This window comes from Uloborus diversus, chromosome 1 (assembly GCF_026930045.1).
Source record: "Uloborus diversus isolate 005 chromosome 1, Udiv.v.3.1, whole genome shotgun sequence".
NCBI lineage: Eukaryota > Metazoa > Arthropoda > Arachnida > Araneae > Uloboridae > Uloborus > Uloborus diversus.
Window position 1 is genome coordinate 157,265,439 of NC_072731.1, and position 21,933 is coordinate 157,287,371.

Genomic DNA, 21,933 nt, shown 5'->3' on the forward strand with positions numbered 1-21,933 from the left:
CTTCAAAAAATACATTTTTACAACAATGAGAAAAAGTCGTACTTTCTAGGTAAACTGCTTTTATTGCTTGAATTAGTAGTCTGCTTGAATTCCATACAGCAATTGTAAAGCACTACAAAGTCAGATTCTAATTAGCAATTATCGTTTGGTCAAGCAAAAGTGTGCATCTCAAATAGGATGGGAAAGGATTTTTACTCTGAAAATAATGCGCTTGACGAAAACGCCTGCTGTGGCCCCACTGCAGTTGGTTTTACTAAAATTAAATAATTGTGTACAGTTAGAAAAAGATCTGCATTAACATCACCACCTTCTGAAATAGATTTTTCTTTTCCTATGCTGGGTTTTTGCTCAAGAACTGCAAATTTTAGACAAAAACGATGTCTGTTGGATATGCCTTTTGCTGTATCCAATTTAACTTGCATTGATTATACCTGTGTTGCTTTATTTTAACGTTCTCTACTGTTTCAGTGTTTGATTCATTACTGCAAGGTGTAAATACTGCTTGATTTCACCAAGTTGCAGTCTCAGTAAAAAATTTTGGATAATTTCCACCATTTTACCTCTCATTTTAAAGAGGAATTCAAAAACATGAGCAGCTTTACTGCACTGCCATGAGAGTCATCCTGTGTTTCATACAAGTTTCTGTCACACCTTTTAAAATTGTGCCGAATATATAAATAATGTCAGATTTTTCATTGCTTTCTTCCTTGGAGTGCACTTTTTGTAACTTTTAGGTTTTGAGTGCATTACTAAAGCTTACAGAAGTGCTCCAACATTGCATTCAGGCTACTCAGCGAGTTTTAGAATTTGGAGTACACTTTTTCTATTACTTTAATCTTAATTTACTGGATTTTAAATTTTAGTGATGGTTTTTGAAAATGCTCATAAGTTTTACGCATTTTCTCAATTGCTGAATGTATGAAAATTGAAACCTCGAGTGAGAATACCAGTTCATTATCAGAAAAATTTATTCTATTTTTATTGTCTTCGAAAATGGTAAATTCATTGTTGCTCATATGCGACAGAGTTTTACTTGCTCTTCTTGCAGATATACGAGGAAGGAGATTGATATTGTGATCATCAAACTTCAGATGATGCTTGTGAAAATAATCATTTAATGAGCAGCAAAAGCTGGAACTTGAATAGAAAAAAAAAAAAAGCGGGATTGAGAGCAAAATCCCGCTAAATATTCTGCAGGATCCCACAGGATTTCGGGGTTGGAAACTCTAATTTATATCCATGGGAAATATTACTACATTTAGTTTCATTTTAATTTCTAGTCCAAATTGTTTTTGTGATGTCCTCTATTGGGAAAAAAAACTGATATAATTGTAACAAGACTTCCTTGTATGCTAATTAAATAAGCTATACAGTTAAATCTTGTTACAATGAATACCGATACAACCAAATGTCCGTTACAATGAACATAAAATTCGGTCCCGTTTTAAAACTCACTAAGATAGCGTGCAAAAAATCTTGTTTTAAAGAAACAAATTTTTTCATAAATACGTTTCAATGAAATGTTTTTCTCAATTTCAGTTTGAATATTTTTTACTTAAATCTGTTTTTCAAAATTAAAATGATTTTACATGTCATAACCTGTGAACTGCGTTTGTATTTTCAAAGCAGCCATTCAAAGTGGAGATCCTTTCATGCTGAAATGTAAGTTGATGTGTGACAACAAAAGCCAGTGTATAGCGATGCGCAGTGGATTTCTGCACACTAAATGTGAGGCGCCCGGCAAATTCGCAGGGTCTCTTCTACCGCACCCTAATGACCATTTCTTTTTTAATGGATTAGCCTTGTATTACTTAATCTAGAAAACTACCAGTAAGAATATGACAGGTGCAAATTTCTTCTCCATTTCCATTTCATTTGTAGAAACAAGAAACTCAAAGAGTATCCTATTGCAATTTGTGATCGCAAAAAACATAATAATTTGAATTCAAATGAACTCCTGGCTTGATGCTGATTTTTTTTCTTCTTGTTATTTACTATCTCATTATTCTATATTCATAGTGTTTATCAAACAAAGCATAAAAGAATACAAATTTTCCATTTAGATGCCTGTTTCAATGATACATATAATTCTATTCGTATTATAACTTATAAAAAAAGAAGTAAAAATATAGTTACATCCCTTTGAATGAAGACTAACTAATTTTGCCACTCTGGCAAAAAGTGAAATAGGTATTTTTACTCAAACGGTTTTTGTCGTTTTTTCCACTTTTGACAAATATGTTCCAACCCTAATTTTATGGGTGACCTTAGCTCAACAGTTTGATACATCTTTGCAAAACGTTTTTTTTTTAAATATATTTAACACTTTTCTTTCTTCTTAACTCTTAGTTAATTATTCAAATTTCATTTGTGTTATAGATGCAGACATTCACAGAATACCATTTCCTGCCAAAGATGTTGAAAATAAAAAGTATGCCCTGTGTTTGTTATTCATTTGTTACTTCTAAGATTGACTTAAGGATGTTCTTAAATATTTTTCTACCGTGAATATTTTATTTATTTCAGATTTTTAGACTCAGAGTCAAATAATCTATCAGCTGAATCTGTTGCTTTGTCTTTAATAAGAAGATTTTCTGAAAAACATTTGCCAAAAGCATCAGAATTACAATGGTTGGTTTCTGAGCAAGAGGCACCACAAAGGGTACTGTTATTTTCCAATAGATGAATATCAGATAATTAAAATGCTTGTTATATTAAATGGATGATTGTGTTGTAAATGTTTTTTTGTTAAATTGTTGATTTTTCATTAAAGAAAGGTAATTTCACAACTTCATTGTTACAACTTGGAAAAGTGCAGTGGAGCCTCTAAAATCCAAACCCCAGAGATCAGAATATCCATATAATCTGAACAGCTTGCAAAGTAAAGGGCTGATATTAGATTTGGAAAAAGAAAAATATCAATAACTAAGATTCAAAACCAAAGCTCATTTTTTTAATGATAGTAACTTTTCGCAAGTGTTGATTGAATAAAAAGTATAATACAGCTCTACCTTATTATATAGAACATAGTTCAGTAATCCTTCTTTGGTTTAATTAACTGAATTGGGTTGATAACACTTCATACTTCTTTATATTGTACTGTACATACTTACCACAATAGTCCTACTACTATAACGTGGAATGCATTTTAAGCACCCATGCTTTATCAGGGTAAAGTTGCTTTGTTATTAACTTAATGTGTTTCAGACCTCTATGTAGCTCGCAACAAGAGTTTAAATAGGCTACCCAGTAAATCCAAACTTTACAGAATCAGAGGGGTGACAAATCTGGGCCAAACTGCGCCAATTTTCAAATTCTGATATGAGCTGATATAAAACGGCTAAATTCACGATTTTATCAACCAATAACATTTACTACAAGAAGAAAAATCAGTTGCATTCACTTTTTTTCTCAGCTAAAAAAAAGCATATAAGCAAAAGGAGGGGTAAAGAATTCTTTAGAATGGCTGAAAATTGCTAATGTGCTTTAAGTTTCAATCCTTTCACATCCTGTAAGTTTTTCAACAATTTTGAAAAACCGGAGTTATTTTAGCCTACGTTACTTTAAATTGACTTGTTTCTTTTCTTATTTTAATGATTATTTCATGTTTTGAATAAAATTAAGTTCATGTTTTGCATGAAATAGCAGGTCAAAGTGGAATGGTGAATTATTTACTCTGCATTTAGTGCCACCTATCTAGTAAAATTTTAACTGTGTAGTAACATATGTAGTCTACTCCAGTAAAGAAAAAAGTACCTCTGAAAATCCTTATTGTTATCAAATTATATTTGTCCCAAAGTGATCGCATTAAGCGGCATCCCCCACCCCTCTCTTTTTTTTTTTAATTTTTTTTATTTTAATCATTAGAAACTGCTTAAAAATGTGTTTTTAAATTTTTTTTTCTCTTTAGCTTTGAAAGTAATAAATGTACAAAAGGCATTTTTAAATTTAAATACTATAGTTATTGTCTGTGTCATGTAATACTATTACTAAATGCATGAAATGTTTACAACAACTGCTATGAAACAAATTAAGATTCTAGTTAGGTATGTATTATGAATGTTCGTACATTTACTAAAAGTGATAATATTGCTGCCAAATTGGGCTTTAAAAATTATTTATTTACTTTTTTGCTACAAATGTTTTGTATTTGCTTCAAACTGTGTAGCGACCCTGTACAAAATTAAAGATTTTGTTACAAAACCATGAATTCACCTGATACAAAACTGTTTTTACTGATACAATACTGTTCGCTCTGATACAAAATTGGCATATTTTCTGATACAAAGCTGATACAGAAATGAGTTTTTGATTTTCCACACCTGGAATCAGAACAAGTTTGGATTTCTGAGGTTCAGCTGTATTTGCTATGGATACACATATTATTAGTAGGCTTGATAAAACACAAAAGACTCCTTTTTTTAAAAAAAAGCAATTAAAATTTAAACTTAGTTTTACTTTTACCCCTACATTTATTGATTTTTTTTTTGACTAAGTTTTTAGTTAGGTATTTAAAAATGTGTATTGTTTTTTAGTTACCTTTAATTTAGACTAGGGGTTCTCAAAGTGGGTGCCACAAAGTGTGTAGTGTATAAATCTATACATACCATAGATATAGACAATGGTGCAGTGCAATAAAAAATTCTAATTCTTCAAAGGGTGCTGTGACTCGGAAAAAATTTGGGAACCCCTGATTTAGACAGTTGGTTTTTCAGTAACACTCTCGTGTTTCTACCCAACAAATAAAGGGAAACTGCATAGAATTCTAGTTCAAAGTCCCATTGAGCTTAGAAACTTTTAAAACATTACAGTTCCTCAAAAATAGGGACTTCCCATTTGCATTCATAAATGAAAAATTAATTGATATGTAATGGTGTTCTAAAATATATTAGGTTTTTAACTTTTTCAATATGGCAGCACAAGAATATTTTTAATTAATTTTAAAAATTATTTATATTTAGCTCAACCAATAAATAACTAAAACCTTTTCAGTTTGTTTCTCTGAAATCCCAATAATTGTTTCCAATAGTCAAAGTTCTTTATTTTCTTAAATTTTCCGCTACAATAAAAAGCTGAGCACCATTGGTATTTTACTGTACTTTCCAGGTGCAGAGAGGAGTTTTATATAAATTTAATGACAGCTATATTAAGAGGGTCCCTAGAATTAGAACTTTTAATGTAGCTGTAGGAAGTAGCAAAATTTTGTCTTAAAGTTGTTATTGGGTAAAATCTGATTTTTGTTTATTTCTAATTATTACTTATTTCTAATCATGTTTAAATGTAGATTTATTGTTAACTATTCGTATAATTTTCTTATTTAAAGCTCAACGTCTTTCAACTTCATTTATATAGAAGTAGAGCTATATTTCCTTAAGCACAAAAAGTAATTTCCAAATGCCAGCTGGGAAATTCCATTGTGATGGGTGTGACATTCAGACCACTTTTTTAACTGGTTAAACCAACATTTGAGTGCTAAATCAGTTAACAATTACCAACAAAGTATTTTAATCATGTTTAACTATGCATTTGCTTGAATAATTGAATTGAAGCAAAACTGAAGGACTTTTCAATTTTTTTAAAGAAATTTTTAAACTCTTGTGACGGGTGTGTTGTTTGCAAGACATGAGTTTTCACCTGCACTCATATTTCTAGGAATTCCTGTGAATATTTTAAAGTTTCATGAATATAGCAATTTTTTTCTATCAAAAGACATTCAAATGAAACTTAATACATGATATTTATGATGAATTTAATTTTTTTTTACTTAACAGGAATTTTTTTGTACTGTGACAGGTGTAACGGAATGTGACACTGTGCAATTCCGCTACTTGGTTGAGCAATTTCTAAAAGAATAGTGATCAGTACAGATGACAAACTTGACAGTAGTGAATATAAATTACATTTCATAAGCAAAAAAGCTAGTACTGGGTGTACATTTAGTTTAGCACTTCTTTAATGACCGCTAACAAAATTAGGTCAAGTGTAGCTTTTTTTGGAAATTACAAATAATTTCTTTTTTTAACTATCACCTTTTGCGGGGAAAAATCAACAGGATCATCCATTAGTTTGCATATCTTTACTTATTTTTTCTTTTAAAATGTGATATGTAAAACACTAAAAATACTAATAATGTAGTGCTTTGTAGTAGTACATTGCCTTAAGTGGTTAGTGAAAAGAAGAATAAAAGCTACATCAGGTGTTAATATAATCTGACTGGGAGTAAGATATAGCATTTGAGTTGCAGTGATAGCTATGTTTTAATTTACAATGTAAACTTTGCAGTCTGTTCAGCTTAAAGATTATCAGAGCTGCTTTCCCAAAAGCTGTCGCTTCTCTGAACTAATTCTGAATTAATTAATTCTAACTTGCAGATGATATTCACTCAGACTACAGTGGTTGCTTCAATATACAGTTCTATTCTTGTCATCTTCACTGAACAATTAAGTAAATGAAAAGCATTTTGATTTGACTGAGTTCAATTCGACAATGTTGACTGCATTTAGCCCCCCACAAATACAACTACTGTCGCATACTATACAAAATGGTGAAAATTTTCTAATCTCATGTCAGTTGGAACTTCTCTGTCCCCCTGGAGAAAAGCACTAGTTTGGTTGTTATACTTCACTTTTGATGGAGCTCTACGCAATCAGAACATTTTTTCTCTTTTCATAGTTAAGAAAATTCCGTTTTTAGATCAATTATACAAGCATTTTAAAATGTCCCATGGAGCATATTTGTCTTGATGCAGTAATTTACTTCCATAAGGGAGCAAATTTTCTTATTTTTAACCATGCACAACTTGTAAATGTGATAATTGGTTACTGAGACTTTATATTGCATCCTTGTGCCATAATTTTGGGCAAAGTTTACTTGTTGTATAATTCCAGTGTCTCTGATATTACTTTTTATCTCATGAAAAAAATTTGACTGAAGCATTTTTACAAAACACAGTAGTTATAGAAATGTGCAACTGTTTACTTAATTCCTTTTAAAGTTATTTTACTCCTTTGAAATGTTTCAAGAATTAAATAAGTAACTCCCTTAATAACCAAAAAATTATTGAAATACAAATAATTCAAATCTGTCATGTAATAAGATTTTCAGATTTTTATTTTCAACTACAATGCTAATTTGAAAAGAAATAAAATGGTTTAATTTTCTATTTCATTTAGAAAGTTTTTAAAAACTATTTTAAATGATGTCACACCTGTCCCAATGATTTTGTCAAACCCGTCACAAATGTTTGTCACACCCGTCACACCAAATTTTCCCAGAAAATAAATATTTGATCAAATTTAAACATTGTACTATTCAGACCTGCAAACATTAGAACTTTGGAAAGTTTCATATTTTTACATGGTAGAATGTATTTACTATTGTAACTTAAGCATCTTTTTTATGACGGGTTTGGCAGCAAGACCTTATAACTTTATTTATACTAAAAATCCTATTAAATATTTTGTTATGAAAAATTAAGTGTTCCAAGGGATAGACAAATGTTACAAATAGTAACATACATACACACATACAGAATTCTTTGGTTTAAATAGTAATCCTGGGCAAATGAAAATAGTATGTTTTTTTTTAAATACAAGTTTGTTATATTATGTTAACTTTAGGCTCAAAAAAAAAAATAAATAAATAAATAAATAAATAAATAAATAAAATAAAAATGTTATTTTTTATGAAAATTTTCTTTATAATATCATAAACCTCGTGTTATTAGCTTCATTTTGATGTATTACTTGTAGCAATAAAACAATTTTTAAATTTCTATCATCATGTCCACTTTTACGTGGAATTGCCCTGCTTTTTCTAAATTCCTGTTTGATATCTGTCGAACTTTTTTCTTTAATTCAGTTTTTTGGAATTATGTAATCGATTTAATTTCAGATAACAATCATACTACCTTGTGAGTGTTTGTTTATTAAATTCTATTTATGATTTAAATGTTTTTTTTTTTTTATGTTTAATTTGAATATTTTTAGTTGCTGCCACTTCCTGATTCATGGCCTGTATCTCCTGATGCTATTGAAGAAGAATACTTTTTAGAAAAAGTAAGCTTTCATGACCTGGTAAATTTGCATAAACTCATTAAATGTTTGCAATTTGACAGGGCTAGAAAAATCTTAAAAATTTTGCATGCCCTGCCGGGCATGTTTGTCTAAAGAATACATGCCCAAATAAAAAATTTGCATGCTCGGTTTTTCTATTGTATAGTAACAAAAATATCTGAATTTGTTGTATAGCATTAATCAGACAGAAAATTTTACAGCTTTATACCTGAATCAAAAATTATTTCAATATAAAACAGAAGTAGAAGTTTAAAGAAATGGTACATAATAAGTCGTCATAAAAATTACCAATACTCAATTCAAAAATTATGATAATTAATTGCCCAGCCGGTCATGTAAGGGTAAAAGATTCACACATAATTTTAATTTTTACATGCTCTGGGCATGTCAGGCAATATAATTTTTGAGCCCTGCAATTTGATAAAAAGAAAAGGAAAATAACAGCATATCTCCATCAGCATATCATCTGAAGGGTTTAAGTAGAGCTGGCAATTTTCTAAATAATTTTCTTCAAATCTTCTTTTGCCTTATTTAAAAGGACCTAAGCCTTAAATGGAAATTTAGCCTGCATGTTATCACATTCTCTTAGAGTAGCATTGTAGTCGAGTAGCACTGAGTTTTTACACATTTAGTGTAGAAATATCAGTGTTTGAACCATCCTTTCAATGCTGTAGTTTCTATTAAAAATTATGGTGCATTTGTTTTAATATACAGTTGGATCCTGATTTAAGGAACCTCTATTTAACGAATTTTGCGTTTTAGTGAATATTTTTCTCAACTAAAATCGAGGCAAAACCCCCTATTTACTGAATAATAAACCACGAATTAAGGAGTTATTTTAACAGCTGGTTTTTTTTGTTTTTTTTTTTGTTAATTTAAGAAACATTGGATTATTATTCAAATGATATATCCATCTTGTGCAAAGCAGAAAAAGACTTTTCTTGGAATCAGCAATGTTTGATGGGTGAGTAGGCAACCAATGAATAGCCTTTCTGTTGCAGAAAGTGATAATGAAACTCTCATTGAAACTTACTTTTTCTTACGCTTTGAATGAAATGAAAGAAAGAGGGATTCAACCGAACCAAGCACTGCGACCAGAGGTTTATTGTACTAGTCCCCAAACCGAAGTCTTAAAACAGACCAGTAGCTGAAGCAAAATTAAACGAGCACCTAATATGAATGTTATGAATCAACTGTGATTCAAGCAAATGACAACCAAGGTGTTCCAACCTATAAGCAAAAAAATGTCCTATGCTCCAGCAGGGAGTATGTTTATGACGTGCTGTTGTGTGAAAGAAACGGATATAAAATCAAAAATTCATTTCTGTATCCGCTTTGTATCAGCAGAAATGCCAATTTTGTATCAGAACGAGCAGTTTTGCATCAGTAAAAACAGTTTTGTATCAGAATGATCAGTTTTGTATCAGGTAGGGATGTGTCGTTAATGAACGAATGGGTCAAAAAGAATGAACCTTTAAAAGGAATGGATCCGTTTGTTCACTTAAAAAATGAACAACCATTCTTTTGAACGGTGAGCTGTTTGGAACATTGCATTAATACTAGTGGTAATAAAGCATTTTTTAAAAAAATTACATTAATCTTCTAATTTTTAACTCTCAACTAATCTCAAATTTGTTTTTGTCAGTGCAGTACAATATATTCATTCGAAACTTTTTACTTTCTGCTTTATTCATCATTTTTCTTTAATTTTTGTGTTCATTTGCAATTTTCCAGTGTATCTAGGGGCGAGGAGGGGCACCTGTTGGCCTGAGCCTGAAGGGGGGCCTGAGGTTGGTGAAATATATGTTGAGACGTTGGGGTAAACAATATGGAGGGGGGCTCATAAGAGTCATTTGTGACGGGCCCCATAATTTCTTTGCACGCCGCTGTATCCATTAGTAATGTTTTGTGTAATTTGTTTGGGTTACTTACAGAATGTTTGGACATTCCACTTTCTTCTCCACACACCAGTTAAAATCCTTCTTACGCTTTCTGTCGCCAAAATTATTTCTAAAAGTACTTTTGATCACTTTTCTGGCCATTTTTTTTGTCTTCTCTAACATCCCTATCAACTACCATCTGGGCAATTCCACGTGTCATTGATTGACAATTTTAGAGCAAAATTACATAGCTGCCAACTTGTAAGATTTAGCTTTACATTGTAAGATTTTTGAAGGTATTGTAAGTTTTTAAGATCTTACGGCATAATTGTAAGGTTTTAGATCTCTCGTATTGCTTTTTTTAAAAAGAGTTTCCTGTTATGTTGCTTTAGAAGAATAGAGAAACTGCAGATGAAGAGCCTAAGATAAGCTCCAAAGTGAATTTCGCTCTGTACAAATAGATGATATGTCCGATGTTGTGCTAAAAAGGGAGAGGATGGATAAAAAATAGGCTGGTTTGAAGAAATTAATTGATGTCAATGGTTCATTGAAGTATGAAAGGCTCTCCTTTTCTATGCTTTCCACTCTAACCATACCTCACAGCAATGCAGAGTGCGAAAGAATATTCAGTAGTGTCAGAAAGGCGAGGACAGTGCTGTGCAGTTCTGTCTGATAATAACCTGGATAACATTTTAATCATCAAGAACTTACAAAAAAAAAAAAAAAAAAAAACTATTGTTTTGAATTAGTTAATGAAATAAAATTTTTGAATGTTGCTAAATCAGCAACTTAAGAAAGCTTAAGCTCCAGTGAAAGTAGTTTCAGCAAAAGCAGCTGACTGCATTAATTTACAAAAGAAAATGTAAGATAATACAGCAAGTTATTAGTTCTTCCAATTATTTTTAAAGATTAATATTAAATGATGCATCTTACAGAAAAATATTAGACAATATTTTAAAATTACACACTTGTATTCTTAAATTTTTAAATGTACAGGCCTGCCTTTTTGAAACTAACTGCTTGTTTTAATCATATGTTTCTCTTTTGTGAGTCCAGGTTTTTTTTTCTTTCGTTTTTTTTCGTGCTGATTAATTACAAGTAAAAATTTGAAAATATAATGTTTTTAGTTTTAACAGTTTGTTGTTTGTTGGTTAAAAAAGTGTACAAATATGCATACATTGTGAGATTTTTAAATATATATAATATGTTTGATATGTTGACAGCTATGAAAATAAAGTGTATTTTGCAAGATTCAATGCAAAATATGCACACTGCAAACGTCCTTTTCTTCTGGATTGTTGTATTTTTTTAAGCTGAATTTAATAGTATAATTGTATTTTTGAAATACATTTTGGACAATTTAAAAAAAAAAATTCAAAAGCATGGTAATTGACTGACATAATATTTTTTGAAATGTCAGTCATTTACAGTGTCTTAACAAATTTTTAAATATCAACCAAAATATATTTCAAAAATTCAATTCAAGCATTGAATTCAGCCTAAAAAATACAATAATCCAGGTGAAAAGATCGTTTGCTCACCGTATGTTTCGGGTAGAAAGTTACAAAATACTTACTGTTTTGCTCTAAAAATGTCAGTCAGTTACCTGTGGAATCGCCCATCTATATTGGCTTGGCTTTATTTTTAGCTTGCTTGGTAACTTCCAAGTCCCTTATTAAGCACTTTTATTATACTTGGTCTGATTGTCACGGAAAAATCTGAGGCCTGCTTTTGCTTACATCTCAGCAATTATACCACTTAGAGGCTTTGGGATTTCCTTAAATGATTTGCTTTTAATCTTAAGGTCCAACTTCACGCTGAAAAATTAAAATTCTGATATAAAAGTATTATTTTGGTTAGAATAGAAAACAGCAAATTTTAAAAAATTACCCCATTGAATGTTTAAATATAAACCCATTGTTACAAATTTTGTTGCCTTGCAACAGTGATGTTAATATAGGCTTTCCAGGTGTCCCGGTTTGCCTGGGACAGTCCCGGTTTTCAGACAAAATCCTGGTGTCCCGGCCAGTTCACTTCATGTCCCGGAAAAAGATTAATTTTAATTGCAGATGATCAAATATTTGAAAATAATTAACTGGGAAGGATTATCTGGGATAATGACTTTGCCATTTGTAATATTGACCTGAAAAATTAATATTGGATTAGCTTATGAGGATATTGTACTGATGCATCTGTAGTGTGGTGTAGAATTCTTTTCTTGGGATTTAAAATAAAAAAAATTCTCAAAAAAAGTTGGAGACTGTAGAAAGTTTTTGGGGTCGCCAATTTTGAAAACTGAATCGCCATGTGGCGACCGTAAATTTTGACCTTTAACATGTTGTTCGTATTTTTGCTGAACTTCAGGTTAAATATTTTTTAGTCTGCATGAAATATTTTGTTGACTATAGAATAATGATTGTTTGAATATTCATCTTTACATTAAACCAGGGGTCTCCAACCTACGGCCCGCGAACAGATTTTAACCTTGCCTTCAGGAAGCTCATAAACTGGATTTTTCTATTTTTTTTAATTGGACAATATATTTTCTTTCAAGTTTAACATGAGCATAGCTAAAGGCAAGGTTGGCAGTGAGAGGCAACTGTCAACCCTTTGAGGTGACTCTCCAAATTTCACTTTTCTCCCTAAAGTCACCAGAGATAGTTCAAAATTGCATTTCTGGAATTGTAATTTCAAAAAATTTCTGGACGAATTCCAAACGATTTTCGGGAATAGTCACCAACCCCTTTCCAAACGCCCCAACATACAAGTATATTGCTTAAAATTGTGTTTTTGGAACTTCAATATCAAAAAAATTCCGAGACAGCTCCTAAATATTGACTCTTCTTTAACATCATTAAAGATTTCCAGAAATATGTTTCTAGAACTTTATTCCTAAAAACTTTTCGGAGAGAGCATCTGGATTTTCACTTCCTTAAGATCACAAATTGCCAAAGATAGTTTAAAATTGATTTTTTAAAACTAATTTGCAAGGGGAACCATCTTTGACATCACCAAAGATAACCTATGGTGGATTTCATTTTTGAAAAACAATTGGGGAGTAAATCGCCATACTCTCTTTCCCTTCATTTAACTAAAATTGCCTAAAAATGCTAATTTTGAGGTGGATTTTGAACATTTTTCTTTAGGTGGACTCTGAAACCGGTCCTCCGACCATCTCTAACACCTTCAAAGATTGACTAAAAACTGCGTTTCTAAGACTTCAATTCGGAAAATTTTCCTGGAGATATCACTTGATCCTACCCTCTTCTGTTTCAAAGACAGTCTAAAACTTTTAAGGACTTATAACTTTTGATATCTATCTTTTGGCATGAAGAGGCTGCTAATAACCGCAATCGTGTTGAGCCCTGGTTTGCCCCTCCTTAATGTAAATGCTGACTGCGCCCATGCTACTGAGTGCTTATTTAAAAAAAAAATTGTGAGAGTATAGGGGGGGGGGGGCGAACAATGTCTAAACCATTGGAACCAATATTGCTGGATTGCTGGCCCGCATCGCCTTCAAAAGTTCACAATGTGTTCCTCGAGTAAAAAAGGTTGGAGACCCCTGCATTAAACAACTGTATTGTTTTTATTTTTCATCCTCTAAAATTTGATTCAGTATATAAATATATTTATTATTCAACAAGTTTTAAATTTTTGCTACATTTTTGCAGACTCGTTTAAGAGGCAATTTGGATTGGGCACCTCCCAGACCACAAATTATATTCATCATCCATCCTACTTTAAAGTAAGCTCATTTTTCCCAATGTGTTTTAAATAATATTTTCTGACATCTTTCCTGATGATAGAATTGAATAAATGGCAGCTATAACCAAATCATATTCTTTTAGCAATCACATTTTAAATAGCTTGTAAAGTATTTTCTTTATATTGCAGTTTAAAAAAAAGACTTTTCTCTAATTCCTCCCATCTCTCTCCCCCTGCCCTTCCTTTTGTAGAAAATTTCAATTTCATTTCTTTTAAGAACAGAACCCCCATAATCTTGTTTGTTTTTGGTTATTCTTATTATTATTTTAAATTTCATTCTAACTAACTGATCTGTGTGAAGCATTCACGCTCAAAACTATAGCCCTGCTATAAAAATACCACGTAAAACACTATGTGTAAAAATTGATATACTCATAAAGAGTTCTCCCTGCATCAATTTTGACGACTTAGTTATTGTGTGCGAAATTTCTTCTTTAAAAGTTCTATAATGGCTGACTGCCAGAACAGAGACTCGGTCCCTCAACTGTTCAGATGGAAGTTAACCCAGGCCTGGCTCCTGGGGTAGGCGACCTAGGTAACCGCCTAGGGTAGCAGATTTTAGGGGCAGCAAATTTCGAAGTCGAAACATTTTTTTTCGAGTACGAATATCTGTTTCAGTGCCACAAGATTCACTGCTTTATTGTTAAAGATAATTTAAAGTGTATACTAGTATTTGGGTATGCAAATCTCTTCGAATTCAACTAGAAAATCACTTTAATTTAAAGAATTTTACTGTTATTTTTAGGCCTCGATCGATGGGCCAATGCCGATTGTTGACCAATTGTTCAAAGTTCGCCGATGGCTGAATATTTTTTGTTTCAAATGGCCGAATGGCCGATGACCGATGGAAACACTTTACTAAAGACGGCCGAAATGTAGGTTTCAAACATTTTTAAAGCATTCATTATGAAGTAGAAACCAATGGCAAGTCATATTTAAAAAAAAGAATGAACGGATAAATGATCAAGATGGCTAAATAGGAGCTTCTGGCATATGTATCTCTCTTGCTTTTTTTATGAAAATATTATATCGACAATCACAAGAAAGTAGGAAAAAACACATGGGCTGTAGGAATATGTTTCTAATAGAAGAAAAGATAAAAGAGAAAGAAAGAGGGTTTTAAAGAATAATGAAAAGTCACACAAGTACACTAGTAGTTTGATATTCAAAGGTAAAATTGGAAGTAAAACAAAGCTTTATCTAGAGATTTATTGCTTTTCAATAATTAAAAATATAAAGAGACAAATCTGAAATATTTCTATCAAAAAATATAATTTTTAAATGTTTTTAGAAAAGAAAAGCCAAGGAGAGCGAAGAGAAGCTGTACTTGAAATTATTTCTTTCCTTATTGGCACCAAACGTGGCCTGTAATTGCATTTTCGAAACTTTAGGTTTTAAAAATCTCTAAAGTTATAAACGATGGGCTGTAATCAAGTTTTCAATCCTGTATTTTCGAAAAATATCCAGAGGAAAGCCTAAAGGCCTCTCTACGTAACACTTCCGAAAATAGTCTTAAATTGCGTTTTTAGAACATCAATATCGAAAAACTGACGTGGGAGAGTCTTTGAACTCTATCCTTTCACCTAACGCTACCAAAAGATGGCCTACAATCGCGATTATAGGCCTTCCATTTCAAAATGATTCCTGGGAGCATTTCCAAACTCTCCTCCCAACATCATTAAAGTTATTTCAAAAATATTTAAAAGTTCATTTATGGAAAATTGCTGCCGAAGCGTCCCCTTCCCCCCCCTTCCCTGCCCTTCCTCTAATATCTCCGAAAACTGTCTAAACTTGTAAAGCTTCCATTTTGAGAAATTACCGCAAAATGTAATTATTTAGCTTTGCCACAATTTCTTACAGTTGAGTATTTAAGACTTCTATTTTGAAACACTTCCTGTGGAGGTTGAGTCTTACTAACATCTTCGAAGATTCTCTAAAACTGTGTTTGTAGAACTTCAATTTCCGAAAATTGCTGCAGACCAGCCCATGAACCCACTCTTCTTCTTTCGCTACCAATGGCTGGGACCTACAATCGTATATTTAAGACAATTTCGGATGATTTTTCGGGGAAGAGCACTCCCTGCATTTTTTCCACCACCAACGCAACTGAAGGACTTCAATTATTTTTTAAATCTCGGTTGAATGGACTCTTAACTTCTCCCCCTAACATTATCAAATGTCACGTAACATTGCTTTTTTGGTCTTTTAATTTCGCAAAACTGCCACAGAAGAGTCTCTAAACCTTATTTCTCCCCCCTAACACTACCAAAGATGGTTTGAAATCATGCTTTTAAGACAAACTGGATAATAGAATTAAATCCAAGGTTTAAAGAAAATATTCACTTATGAATATCTCTGTAACACATTACAGCACAAAGACCAGTTCTATATACACACTATAACACAACAGCTTTTGCATTGCACCAAGTGCAGAACTATTTTTAGCAGAGATGAGCGCTCATCAGAGGAGTGTTCTTTTTTTTTAACCTGTTCGTTGGATTCGTTCATTTGAAATTGTTGAGAGTGATATCTTAGCTAGAGTTACTCCCGTAAGTTGAAAATGTTTCATACTATCATAAGTATTATTTTAAAGAAAATCAGCTAAAATTAGCTATTAGTAAGAAAATATGCCAGTAAAAAATTCACCAAAAAATGTTTTATTTAGGTTTAGATTTATTAACGCAATTATAGTTTATTTTGTAAGGTAGGTATTTATTGGCAGACAAGTGGTAAGATATCTGTTTTTCCTTTGCAAAAGTCGTATTTTATTACTCTTTGGTACAAATTCAAATAAATAAATTTTATTCCATAAAAGAAAAATAAATAAAATTGATGTGGTGTCAGAAAATTAGCAAAATTGATTTTAAAAAGATTACTGAACACCGTTCTTTAAAACAGCATTTCTCAACCTTTTGTGACCCACATACCGGCAAAAACTTTTAAAACTTAGTCATGAACCGGTAAACCTTTTTTTTTCCCTTTTTATTTTCTACTCATTCACCATTAAAAATTAAAGAAAAAAATTTCAGACCTGTAAAGGTTTTTTCTTTTTCTTTTTTTTTTTTTTTTTTTTGTTTCTTAGCAAAAAAAAAAAAAAAAAAGCAACTCAAATATTATTAAAAACATGTCAAAAAGGATTTTTAACTGGCAAGGTTTTTTTAAACAAAAATTAATTGAAAAAAAAAAAAACTTTGCGTGGTGTTAAAGAATTGCAACAAACAATATGTGTTTAGATAAGTAATTTGCAACAACTAGGGGGCACCACCCCCTGCTCAGTGCTCTTCACAAACCCTAAAGATTGCTTCTCAATCTTATTTGACTCGTGAAGATTTAAAGCGCCTATTAGGAAGAATCTGGTTAAAATGTTCTTTAGTTATCTAACAGATATAATTGTGTTGAAAGAATGAAAGCATTTATGTATTTTTTTTGAATATTTTAATATACTCAATAGTATTAGACAGAATTCCATAGTATTTAAATTTCGTTATTTTGTTTACTTTAGCCGCTCCCCTTAATAGCTGCAGAGAAATCATATTTTTAATTAGTTTATCACACTATAATCAAGGGGAAAGTTGAATATAAAATTGAATAAAATGTACTTTTTTCTCATTTTTAATCCCCACTTCCCCTCCAAAAAATAAATAAATAAATAAATAAATAAAGTAAGAATACAAACTATAAAATTATGAATACAGATTTCAGTGAAAAAAACAATCTTTTTAGGCCTAAAAGTGAAAAAGAAAAATATGGACTTTTGAAGGACCATAATTACCATAAATTATCATAAAAACCTGAATTCGGCATTTCTCGCACTTACAAAAGAGATTTTGCTGCAGTTAAAGCCTTCAATTAAGGGGAAGATTATGTGTCAGAACATAATGGCATTTATTTCTTTAGTGTTAAGTTAACAAAGTTAAGTTAAAAATGGGGAAAATAACGAGATTTTCAATTTTTTCGGGAAGAATTTTTTTTATAAATTTTATCCCTCGGCATAGGTGACCCCCCCCCCCCCCCCGAACTTTGGTTTTTGTACAAAATTGCTCGATTAACAGGTTAACATATGCAGTAATTATTTCAATTCAAGAACATAAAATTCTTAAACCTCTCAACAAAGTGATTGATTAGTGTCTACCATGCATGTTGTGAAAATTTCGGTAGTGACCCAAAATTCAGCATGCTCTGAAATCCAAAATTGGTGTTGGTCCCATTGCTGCCTGATTTCGGGCCTTGTGCTGTACTTACTTTTAACTGTGCAGTAAAAATTTGATAAATAAAAGTTAGGTTTTCCCCTTTCTTTTCTAAAAAACATTAGCCACACATCAGCATTTAGATGTTTTTCAAGTCTGATTTTCTCCATTTTAGCATCGGCCTCCGATGCCAATGGTTAACTTTTTGAACCATCGGTGATGATGCATCTGTTGAGCCCTATCATTTTTATTCTATTGAAATATTAATTTTTTATATTATTATTATTATTACTATTATTATTATTATTCAATGAGGGTGCGACACGTGTCAATTATCGCCTAGGGCGGCAGAACTTCTAGAGCCGGCTCTGAGTTGACCTTTACAAAGTGTGCTATCCAAAACTCCCTTTTAAAGTTGCAATGGGAAATTTGCATTTTATCTTAACAAATCCATAGTTTTTTCAACTGTGGCTTTTGAAAAACACGTAAAATGTGAAATATTTGTTTATTTTTGCCTAAAGCAGAAGTTAAAATAATAACTTACTTTAAGAAACACACACACACACATACAAAAAAGAACTTTGAGGAATAATATACAGGGTGGATTCGACCTAGTCTGCCAAACAAAAAGGGATGATACAAGAGCCCAAGTGGAACATAGAACCACCCATTATCTTGTCCAATTAGTAACCCTAGCCCATGTAGGAATGGTAGCCCAAGAGAATATCCAAGCAGCTGTAATGTATCCATTATTTTCATATTATTACTTGTACTTTATTCTATTTGTGTGTAGTATGTCTGCGTTTTCTGAGTAAAGCACGTTGAAATGAAATGACAGAACAAGGGGCTCAATTTGAACACAAGCACTGCGACTGGAGGTCTGTTGTACCAGTCCCCAACAGAAGTCTTAAAACAGACCAATAGCTAAAGCAGAATTCAGCAAATACATAATAGGAATGTCATGAATCTCCCACGTTTCAAGCAAATGACAGACAAAAAATAGATATTTAATTTTGTAATCCGTGAATATTTAGAAAAAATTACTACTACCATCGTTTTTTTTTTTTTTGCTCTCGGCAAAATTTCTTCACATCGCTTTTCAATTTAGCTCAGACTCTGGATCAACATTCACAGACTTTGAAATTAAATACCCTGCACTTATTAAAATGAATAGTTTTACCCGCAAGTAAATAGTTTTTGCAATATGAAACAAAAACTGAAAAAATACACCTAGAATCCAAGATGGGGTCAAGAGCTCCCCCTACATCTGGCCATATTTTGGCAAACAACATGACAAAAACATATTCATCTTTTCATAATTATTTATAAAAAATATGTTTTGTTCAAAAAAAAGAAAGAAAAATTCAGACAGATCTTGTAATAGGGCTGTGACACGTTTGCTAGTTCCCTTTTTTGACAAATGCTGATTTTAATGTTTTAGACAAAAGGCTTAGTTTCTGCCAAACTTGAACCTCAATGCAATTTACTGTGATATCATTTGAAAGCTGTTGGGGGGGGGGGAATAGTTTTTAATAAATTGTCTGCTTGTAGCTCAAACAATTGTTTTTGAAAATGCCGTTTGCCGATTTTGGTGCCAATTTAACTTTGAGGACTTTGAATGTTTCAAAGCTTGTAGCTCACTGAAAATTTTAACTATTTTGGTGAAAAAAGTGTTTCTTGTATAGAATTTTGTGTGCTCTTTCCAATTATGTACTTATTTTGTTTGTAGATGTTCCTCAGACTTTAGAAATTGGTCTTTTTCTAAGACTTTTTTTTTTGGCTCATTTTCCTTCTACACCCTTTAACTAAGTTAGTTATGGATTGGACAAGATAATGGGTGGTTCTATGTTCCACTTTGTTTCTTCTATCTCCCCCTTTCCTTTGGTAGATTAGGTCAATTTCACCCTTTATATGATGTTGGTGTGGGGATTGTGTTATTTTGAAATAAGGAAAAAGATTTGAACATTCTTAAATAGGAAAAAGAGAATAATATTTTTGCATTATTATTCCAGAAGAAGAACAATAATAGAAAGGCAAAAATATCGATGTGCTGGCTGTGGACTGAAGATTGAAAAAAGTCAGTTGCATTATTTTTCATTTCAGTTTATTATTCTTATTAGTAAATTCAAGATATGTTCATTGTTTATTTTTTCATTTCAGATTTAATGGACAGAATTCGCTATTGTGATTATTTTGGAAAGTATTTCTGTCAGTGTTGCCATAGTAATAATCTAGCTTACATACCTGGACGTATACTTTGGAAATGGGACTTCACAAAATATTATGTTTCAAAATTTGCTTGGAAACTTTTAGATCAGATGTATTCTGATCCCTTGTTTAATATTCAAGACCTCAACTGTAATTTGTATCAGAAAGTTAAGCAACTAGAGAGATGTCGAGTGTATAGGACACAATTATTTTATTTAAAGGACTTCATTAAAACATGCCGGAAAGCTGAGTTGTAAGTTCAGTATTTTCTAATAATTTATACACATTTTTTAATTTTTGTTATTGAAAAGTTACAGTTTACCTGCAACTCCAAAGGAAAATTTAATTCATTAAAATTATTCCTCTATTTTTTTCCTGAGTAATCACTGAAAACGTACATAAGTACAAAAAAATGTTGCATTCATGTAATAAGTGTACTTTAGTATAAATTTTTGGTTCTAATGCATAGCAAAGTGATAAGATACTTGTGCCAATGAATTGAATATATTACAATTGCAGCAAAAACATTTTTATCAATTTACATGCAGTAATTAAAATATTGAATGGTTTTTGTTCCTTTTTAACCTCTGATTTTTCTTCTTAATTAAATAGGCAAAGTTTTGGTCAGTGGTTTTATAATATACATAAAATATTTAAAAAAGAAGGAAAAAAAACGAAATCAATGTGTTGATTTAGCAAGTATCCCAAATTTAGAATACAAATGGAAACATTTTTAGGGCTCTAGCTGTAACTAAATTATTTTAACAAGTAAATTATACATAGGCCATAAGATGCATCATAACTACAGTAAAAGACTGAATTTCTGAAGAGGTTTTATTTTTAATGAAATTCTCACTTAGCAATAGATTAGTTAGTGTGAAAATCTGTAAACTGGTAAATGTCGACATCAGCTAGTGAGTATCAGCACTCACATAGCAAAAACATCAGAGAAAGACTGAATATTTTCAGTGAATTGCTGGTAAAATTCTTAATTCTTCTGTTTTCATCTTTCATGCTGACAGATCTTCTGTTTTATGCCGTTATATTTATTAGTTTTGAATTTTAAATGTTCCTCCTTTTCTTTGTGAGGAACCATCAACTTGAATGGGTCAATGTTGTGGTTAGTGCTTGCTGCTAATTCCTCATTTGAAACTAACTAATTGACTAGAATTCAAGTCAGCATTTGAAAGCTGCAGGTAAACTATTATGCTAAGCTCCTTTTTTGAATTTCTTTTTAGCCAAAAAATCCATTCTTGAACACTTGTTGGCATAAATCTTAGCGTCGCTTTAATGCCCTCGAAATTTTCCTAAGCTTATAAAACTGTTCTTTCCTCTATGTATTGCATAAAACTCGAACATTATAAACTTTTTCTTCAAGTTATTTATATATATATATATATATATTAGGGTGGTCCTTATTTATATGAGAAATTTTTTTTTTCGTAATTCAACAAGTGACGCCCCCTAGTTTTGTGACACTATAATAAAAAAGTAATCGGTGCAAAATTTGAACTCGATCGGTCAATAATAACACGTGCCCCTAGGACGTTGAACTTTAACACTTTTGATAATTTTCCCACAAATCTTTGAGTTTTTACTTCAGACCTCGTACATCGTTTCTCCTATGTTTGCAAAATATTTTTGCAGCGAGGTAGCACTAAAATTAAAATTTTTAATTACTTCATATCGTCTAAAGATTTTATATTGAATAAGAATGAAATATTGCTTTAGAAACTTTGCCTTAATCGTACACTTTTCTCAATGTATCTCAATTGTGTGCATTTTTTTCCCGATAGTCTTGGATTGTCTGTAAAATAC

At 31.5% G+C, this 21,933-nt stretch overlaps 1 protein-coding gene across 1 annotated transcript in view; it reads left to right on the top strand.

Moving 5' to 3' along the window:
- LOC129216501 (run domain Beclin-1-interacting and cysteine-rich domain-containing protein-like) overlaps window positions 1–21,933 on the top strand; it is a 38,853-nt gene that overhangs the window by 10,369 nt on the left and 6,551 nt on the right. The window contains exons 8-13 of the mRNA XM_054850719.1: window positions 2,380–2,431; window positions 2,527–2,662; window positions 7,989–8,057; window positions 13,627–13,700; window positions 19,920–19,984; window positions 20,068–20,368. Of these exons, the coding sequence (XP_054706694.1) occupies window positions 2,380–2,431; window positions 2,527–2,662; window positions 7,989–8,057; window positions 13,627–13,700; window positions 19,920–19,984; window positions 20,068–20,368 (697 nt within the window). The remainder of the gene's footprint in view (window positions 1–2,379; window positions 2,432–2,526; window positions 2,663–7,988; window positions 8,058–13,626; window positions 13,701–19,919; window positions 19,985–20,067; window positions 20,369–21,933) is intronic.